This window comes from Nannospalax galili, unplaced genomic scaffold (assembly GCF_000622305.1).
Source record: "Nannospalax galili isolate Female #2095 unplaced genomic scaffold, S.galili_v1.0 scaffold579, whole genome shotgun sequence".
Lineage (NCBI taxonomy): Eukaryota > Metazoa > Chordata > Mammalia > Rodentia > Spalacidae > Nannospalax > Nannospalax galili.
Window position 1 is genome coordinate 2,188,036 of NW_008344599.1, and position 9,129 is coordinate 2,197,164.

At 37.2% G+C, this 9,129-nt stretch overlaps 1 protein-coding gene across 1 annotated transcript in view; it reads right to left on the reverse strand.

The window, feature by feature from the left end:
* Positions 1-9,129, reverse strand: part of LOC103740253 (gamma-interferon-inducible protein 16-like) — a 58,461-nt gene that overhangs the window by 30,675 nt on the left and 18,657 nt on the right. Inside the window, exons 7-9 of the mRNA XM_029567245.1 lie at positions 7,906-8,124; positions 1,318-1,740; positions 451-526 (exon numbers count right to left, since the gene is read on the reverse strand). Of these exons, the coding sequence (XP_029423105.1) occupies positions 451-526; positions 1,318-1,740; positions 7,906-8,124 (718 nt within the window). The remainder of the gene's footprint in view (positions 1-450; positions 527-1,317; positions 1,741-7,905; positions 8,125-9,129) is intronic.

Consider the following 9,129-nt stretch of genomic DNA (forward strand, 5'->3'; position numbering starts at 1 on the left):
TACAATTAACATTCACTTTGTTAAAATCAGATATTGTACATTCAAAAAAAACAATATTTGGACAAAATTATAAAAATATAAGAAACCTATCCCAGTCACACAGCCTCAGAGAAACCTTCATTGAGAACTTTCTTTTATCATTCTAATCTTACTTTCTTGACTTAGGAGTTCACTGTGGGGACACTGAGTGTTCTTCCCGTTTTCTACTGCTTCCTGCTCTTCAACAGCCTTGATTCTCTGTAATGTACCTGAGGAATCAAAACTTTTCTCTGCCATCTTAGGCTCTCCTCCTCATGAGATGAATGGACATTTGCTGGCACTATTTGTTTAATAGCTTAGCGAGAATCTGTAAACAATTAATGTTCTAGTAACTCACTAATGATTATCCTTCCTCATTGACTTACCTTTTTCTAATAACACATCCTGGTTAGGCAACGTTCCAAAACTCACCCTGCAGAATTTCACTAAAGCCACTGCTCATCAGTTTTACAATTGTACTTATAAGCAGAGTGTCTTGAAGAGTGTGCTATAAAGTAATGGATGTGAAATTAAAGCTTTTTTTCGAAGATGAAATACTGTGTAATAAAGCCATCAATCACATAAAGTGTTATGTTAGTTTATCAAAGTTTTTCAGTTTGTTCTTGATTGGATGAGGCATCCTAACACTGTGAATTGGATTGATTTTTCTTTTGTAAATAAAGAAGATTGGATTCACTTGTCTTTCAAATAACATTCCATTTAGTAAGTCAAAGTTGTTAATTAAATTCTTCATAATTAATTAAATGAATAAAATATAAATGTCAACACTGAATAGTTAGATTTATTAACTAAAGCAATAGCAGTTTCACACTATTCAATGCTTTTGTATTTAGAAGGATACCAGCCAATCCATTCCAACCATTATTCAACCTTGTCAAGACAATCTAGGGAAACAAATTATTTAGAAGGAAACGAAGAAAAAAATAGGCATTGCACAGTTTCAGCTGACTTTAGAGAAATGAGTCTGCTAGTGTGATAGTACTGATCAGTGCTCTATACTGTTCTTCCTTATTGTGGCTGAGGTTAGATATTTATAAATAGTAAAATGAATTTTCTTGGTGAATCTCTTTCAAGCAGCAGTCTTGGAGGTAACTTATGAAGTAGAATGTTAGAAGGTCAACTGTTTCTATCTCCTACTGTGTAGGAAGATTCCCTCTCCCCGCCCCCCCCCCCAAGAGTCCTGGATTACAATATTGTCATTAAGCAGAGACTGGGAAGTTAAGATATTTCATTAAAGGTGTTGGTGGAGAAAAAGAACAAATAGTTTTCAGGCATCACCTTGTGTAACTGAAACAACCCATATACCATTGTCCCAGGAGCAAGCTTTAGAAGATCATCAATCTTGGGAGTTCCATTTGCTCTTCTGATAACGTGGTTTGGAACTTCAATCTTTTGATCAGGACCAGCTTGAAGCACACAGGATGCTTCATTTATCTCTAAGATTCCTTTGCATTCAATGTAGTTGGAGATGATAATGACATTGTTTTTTGAGAACATCTCTTTCAGGTTGATATTGAAAACCTTCACATGGAAAAACTGTCTTTCTGTAGCCACTGTAGCATGGAACATCTTGTTTGTCCCCCATCCTGAAGACTCATATTCAAATACCTCTGTTGCTTTCAGTACCTTCACTGTAATCGAGTTCCTTTGGAGAGCAGTGATTCTGGTACCCACTTGAGTTTGGACCGGTGGCCTCTGATTCTGGGTTGAGCAGACACAGAAAAATGAACACAGAAGTTTAGTAGAGAATGCAAATTCAATTCCCCATATGGTAAATCTGCATCTCAACATTGTTCCTAATAATTTTCAGGAATGAGTATAACCAGGCCTAAATTAGAGAGGGATTCCTTGATGGAAATGAAAGATGAATGAGTCAAAGCAATGGACCCTAGCTACAAAAGTTTGAAAACCGTTAGTGAAAAGCAGAGTCATCTTGCTGACACAAGGTATGAAGCTTAGCGTGAACATAGAGGGAAAGGTGATGAGAACATTTTTATGAATTATCACAATGTAATTATAAAATTAAATATATCCCTTACTCACTTAAATGACCAAAGAAAATAGAAGAGCAAGAATGAAATATTGTTGAAAGCAGAGAATAACAACAATCACAAACCACAGAGATGCCAAATGCTTTGGTTACCACTGGAATGTCCATGGCCATTTTGAGGGTTCAAACCACCAAGAAATAATAACAAGATATAATAACATGATATAAGTGATCAGAAAGGCACAATCTCGCTCACAATCATCACTTTTACACAGACTCGGGTAGAGTTGCTTTTGCCAGAGCCATGTCCTTAAAAATGGATAGACAGTGGCCAGCAAAGCCAGTGCTCTGGAAAACCAGAGACGTTGATGTGCATCTAATCTTTTTTTCTTCACAGTTTTGGGTTCAGTGGATTTCATCAGTATACTTATTGGAGAGAATGTTTACTAATCTTGAAGAAAGAGTGTGTGAGGCAATGGAAGCTATGTATTTCACAGATTTGAGTATATGGAGGTAGACTTGCTGTCTCCATAGAGCCAAGGTGATTGAAATAATCTGACATGTAAGTGACTGAACTTTACATGGTCTGATTTTTTTAATCAGTGTAACCAATTAGCATAATACAAAAACACTTTCCAACCAACAAGAAATATAGTTAGTGATAGCAACTCATATATAAAAATACTGGAGATAGAGGGATGGCTCAGCAGTTAAGAGTATAGGACCTGGGTTTCTTTGCTAGAACCTACATGGCAGTTCAGAACCATGTGTAACTCCAGTTCCAGGAGATCCAATGGCCTCTTCTGGATTCCATTGGCACTGAAAGGATGTGGTATACATACAAATATATGTAGGCTAATAGTCATACACATAAAATTAAACCAAAAAATTAAAAGAATAAAATAAGAACTACTTATGTAGCCATTAAATAATTATGAACATTTATTTGGTCTTGTTGAGTCTGGCTCTCTCTGTTGCCCCAGCTGGCCTGGATCTTACAGCAGACCAGGCCAGCCTTGATGTCACAGAAATCCACCTGTCTCTGCCTGCCAAGTGCTGTGTATATTTTAGCATAAGGACTTGGAAAGATAGTCCTGGTCTGTTAAATGGGAAAACAAATAATAACATAATAGCTATTGTAGGATTCTGTACTGTTATGCTGAAAAAACATACTATATAGTTTTAAAGAAAAACACCTGACAGAATACAGAAACAAACCTTTACAATATCTGAGCTATAAGGTTTTATTTAATTAAAAAGTACTTTGTTTTTGCTTTTATTTGACTGACTCATTATATTTTTTTCAAGTATGAATACAAGGAAAGAGAAGGGAAGCGGGGCTGTAAAGAAGGGAGAGATTAGGGGCTAGGGAGATGGCTCAGGGGCTAAGAGCACTGACTGCTCTTGCAGAGGACCTGGGCTCAATTACCAGCACCCATATGGTAGCTAACAACCATCTACAACTCCAGTCCCAGGGGATCAGACGCCTTCATTCCTCTGACCTCTGCAGGAATTGCACAACAAAGGTGCACTGACACACATGCAGGCAATGCACACGTAAATAAAAGTAATAAATAAAATATTAAACCCAAATAAGAGAGAGATTTAAGGAGACAGATACAGAGAGAACTCAAGAGAATGAATATTGGTAATGTATTTTCTTTTTATGAGCAATAGTAATAATAATAATAATTAATCTTTTTTCTTCAATGAGTCCTCAGGAAAAAAAGAGAATCATGAGATTTTTAATGTGTTACTAATGCCATACTGATGCGGAGATTTCAAAAAGATCTCATCAAGTTCAAGGTGAAAGCAACATGATGTGAGAAGGCCGAACATGGAATGGTAATTGCGGCTCACCCCTTTCATTTGCCTTGGTGTATGCTTGCCACTTTTCTAGGACCTCCCCAAATTTCTTTGCTTTCCTCAGTACCCTACTCCACTTCTTCACCTTTCTATTTTGTGACCTTTAAGTGACAGAAGATAGCTCTCCATAGGAATGACTTTTATAAAAAGGACATAATCTGGACTAATGACTTTTAATTAACATTGGCAAACTCAATGAACATGTGTCTTGTGACTGGGTAATTTCCTAGGAGACTCAATTTGGTACCCCACCCCAAAAGAAGTGAGTGAATGTGGATATGCTTGAGACTTATCATACCAAACTGCTGGAAAACTGTACTCCCGATTGGAAAGGAAACTTGAGATTGGGTGAATGAGATATTCTAGAACTAGAAATGAGAAGGCAGGATGGTCTGTTAAGAAAAGGGTGGATCTGAAATTGTACTTCCCTAATGAAGCTGGAGAAACCAATTTGAATAAAAATATGGGTGAGGCCTAACTCAGAAGTACGGTCCCAGGAGACAGATGGTTCCAAGAGATATTTAGGGAAATGAGTGTTTTCTGAATTCGGGTATACTCTTAAAAAACTTAATTTCAGAGTCAGGCTTTCCTTTTCAGGTAATTGTAACACTGGACTAGTAATGCCACAGTGTGGAAAAGAAGGATGAGATGAAGGAAAATTCAGGTCTTGAATTGAAATTTAGCAGTTACATTGGGCAAGGTCTTCTCATGGTTGTACACAACGGGAGACACGTAAATCTCTGGAGGGCAAGACAATGGAAATTTAATCCGGGGTAACAAGACCCCCCTAGCCCATAACTGTTTGACCAAGATCTCTATATTTTGCATTGAAGACTGGAATGAGGTTTAAATGGAGAATAAAAATGGCCTCCAATGAAAAATATCATTATAGGAGAGAGGATACTTTAGTTTCCTTCCATTTACAGACTCAAGCTAACTAATTGTGGCTACAAGTCTTGAAACATCTTGTCTTCCCAAACATAGCCAGTGACAAACTTAATTCAGGTGCTTGTAAAGTCAGAAACTTTTTTTGATTTGCTTTTTCTTGATTATGAATGCTAACTGCCAAGTATCATGAAGTTATAAAAATTTAGAGATATCAAAGAGTGACCCTTCAATACAATTGTTCTGAGTTTTATTACTTACAGTTCCCAATGGAAGACCGAGTAGATTCAACTATAAAAGAAGCAAATGCCTTCTTCAAATTATATTAGTACATTATCATGTACTGTTTGAACTCTGTGGAGAAGCAGGTCTTAGATTTGGGATTTGGCCTTCCTACTCCAGACCCAAGCTTCTTACCCTCAAATGTCCTCTGAAAGGTCATGAGACAAGCTGTCCCCCTTATTTAGTGACCAAGAGGAAGATAAAACAGCTCTATCTTTGAAATCTATTATGCCCGTGAGAACAGCTAAAAAAATGTAACATTACCAGCAGAAGTTATTGTTACTTATATTGTGATATAAAGATTTTATGGTAAAATCAGCTTATGGGATCTCTTTTTATCTTGTGATAAACATGCAAGAAGCAAGACAACTCCCTCCTTAGCCTTAAGACAATAGAAAATTTCCTTCTTACTTTAGATATTGTAATAATTTAAGTATCTTCTTCCTCAGGACTATGTCAAACACCTTAACTCTAAGGAGTTCTGTCTCAGTAGCCACAGTAGCATTGGGCATCTGTTTCTCTGCTATCATATCATATCTACTTTTAAGACTATTGCTTGTTTGGGACTCTGGTGGAAACCATCTTCCTCAGATGAATTGGTTGGCATATTTCTCCTCCATGGTTTCTACATAGACTGCACACAGTAAAAACAGGCAAAGTTAAATCAGATCATAGGGATCACCTTTATTGGGGAAAGAAAGCCTAAATGATAGCTAGAATGCTATAACTTAGCTAATGGAAGAAATGGAGATTTAAGTAGTAATTTCAGGTGCTTCTAATCATATATAGTTGTCTCCCAGGTGCCGAATTCCTCCAAGGGGTGGAGCCTGCTGCAGATAATTGACTGGGGAGGAGTCTTTCTGCACCATCTTGGGACAGAAGCGACAGAAAAAAAAAAAAAAAAAAAAAAAAAAAAACAAAAAAAAAGCAGCACAGCAACAGACAGGAGAAGGGGCTTTTACTGACCTGGGAGGAGACTGCAGGCCCTGGGTGGGTGAAAGTCTACTGGAGAGTAGGGGCAGGCCGAGGGCACCTGAAGGGGCAGGCTCTGAGCCAGTGCAAGAGGGCTTGTCTCTGTGTAAGTTCCCCCATTTATCCCCTTCCTACTCAAGGGCATAAACTATAATAAATACACATAAAAATATATGGTTTGTCTGACTGTGCAAGAGACCCCAAGAGAACTCTGGTGGCAATAGTAGTTAAAGGGGCTCTATTTATTTTTTATGGTTTCTGGGAATGAACTCAAGGCCTCATGCACTATAGTCAAATCTACCTGTGAATATTTTGAAAACTCAAATTACAAAATCTTTTATAAAAAGTCAGAGCTGTCTTGCAAAAGGATTAGCTATATTGAGGCAGCCTCAAAGGGAACCCAAAGGACTTTGCTAATCTGAATGGGTTCAGGCTATAGGCTCTTTGCTTTCTATAATAGCAGGCACTGAATAGAATCCTGGAACTGAAAAAGATGTGTGTAGGAACTCTATTTTGTTGTCTGCCTCCATAATACCCACTCTATTTCAAGTTTCAAGAGAGCACTCTGAAATGGAGGTGACAATGGTTGAGAATGTAAGATGTCAGTCCTGGAAAACCTCAGTAGAGGTGAACCAGCAACAATCACTGTGATCTGAACTCTGGGTGGTGGATTGAATGCTGACTTCTCATCAATGAGGCCCAGTGCTTTCTTACATAGGAAATATATTCATAACATAATGTAAGCAGTAACCCACAATAGGAAAACAGCACCCTGATACAAAGTACATAGGACTTAAATAATTTTGTGGCCTTGAGAAAGAAGACTCAGAAAACAGGTGTTCTCTTTATTTGATGCAGGTATAGAAAAGACTGGAAACAACTTACTGCCATATCATATAGGATTACCTTTATAATGTATGAACTAATTACTCATTTTTCATAAATAGCAAGATAATTTAAATCCATATTGCTTGTTTACATCATTTCATTAAACGTTAAATTATTTTTTAAACCTAAACTATAGAAAATATTTAAATATTTTATGTATTACTTTTATTTTATGTGTATGAGTGTAATGCCTTCATGAGTGTAAGTGCACCCATGTTCTGAAATATCCACAGACATCAGAAGAGGGCAACCGAATCCCCTGCAACTAGAGTAGTGGAGGGTTTTCAGCCACCATGTGGGTGCTGGGAATCCAACTTAGGTCCTCTGCAAGAGTAGTCAGTGCTTTTAGCAGCTGAACCAGCTCTCCAGCCCCTAGAAAACATTTATAATGTGACCTTGTATGGAAGAAAAACATGATACTTTGAAAATATATATCAGAAGATAAAATTATAAAAGGATTGCATGCTGAAATGCTGCATTTGATAAGGAGATTCCAGATAGATAAAATTTAATTATTAAGCATAAGCATTTATTTTTTATTAAAGTTTGTAAGATGATGTTATTGCTGCAATTCAAAATGAAAGAAAGATAATTTGAGACAGAGTCTTACTGACTCTGTGTTTCTGCATTCTGTTAAATTCTGACATGACACTTTCATGGTGTATTGAGGGGAAAGATGGCAGCCAAAAAAAAAATGTAGTCTTAAATAAGCAAATGTCTCATTATATGCCTTGCTGCATAGGGATGATCAAATGCTCTCTGAATCACACATTTTCTTATTGGATAGAATGTAAAATGTGTCTAAAAATTGAATTTAGGGAAGGACCAATAACTATATACAATAAAAATGAGTGCTTACTAAATAAAAAGATATACGCAAATGTGTATCTATTTGTACATCTTCATCTATAGATCTATAAGTACATATAACAAGGAGTTGTGCTAATCCTTATATATATAATATGAGAAGCTGAAATTATTACCATGAGTGACGTGACTGTAGTCACCAAAGGAGACAAGTTGCTGGGTACTGCACATGGAATTCTTTGAAAAGTTTGGAGCCCATTGGATACTGTTGGAAACAGCCATGAAGTTGTTGATGGAGGCACAGGAGGAGCTGGGAGAATACTGGATGCTTTCACTGGAGGCACCTGTCCGACCTGGATACCCAGGGACAGTGTTGCTGGAGGAACCTGAGGAGACTAGTAAAGGAAAGAAGACGTTATTGAAGGTCCCTGAGATGTCTTCAAAGTGTTGGGCACTGTTTCGTGAGAGGCATGCATGAAGAGGCTAAAGTCTCCTGGAGGTTGCTGTTGGGGGCTCCTGAGGAGTCTGGGACTATTCACAGCTGGGTATGTGCAGCTTCCTAACAGTGCTAGAAGTTGATGCTTTTCCCGTATCTTCATAATGTTTTCTTGATTGTGTCTTTACTTTTTTTGAAGGAAAAACAGTAAATTTAAAATGATGGTTGATGGTTTTCAAAGTTCAGATCAAGCACATCTTTTCCTTTCCCCACATATAAACAGGATTTGCTCTGCCAGTTTTCTCCTGTGCTGCAGGGGTATCATACAATGTGTTAGATATTTCTAACACCTAACATTTTACATTCATAATCATAATTACAACTCCTAAAATTCAGAGACTGAAAGTACACTGGTCTGGGAGGGAACAGTGCTCTGCCTGTCTTAGAAAACTGGGAAAAATTACTTAGTCTGGCTCAACTCCTAGGGTTATTTTTTGGAAGCAGCTGAGAGCAAAATTGGCTCATACTTCTGGGCATTTCTTCATGCAAGATTTCCAGTCCAGGAAATATTCAAACCTGTCCTTATCGTGTCTATTATCTTTAATACACAGAAAGCCTAGTCTCCACCCCTTCAAGGGATCTGATTGAAACTGTTTAACATGTTTCTTACAGGAATGAACCGCAGAGTTAAAATTTTGGTAGATGGGGATGTGGCTCAGGTGCTAGAAGTCTTGCCGCCTATTCATGAATCCTTGTCACGAACCATTTATCTGTTCTAGTTAAAGTCTTTTAAATGATCATGTTATAACTGGCTAAATAAAACTTCTGCAGATATGAGAAACACTTATACATCAGGAAATAAATCTGTTTTGGTTATTAAACACACATTTATAAACTTATAAGAGGTATAAAAATTTTAAATTATTTAATAACCACATACTTAGAAGAAGCATTTCATTACAAC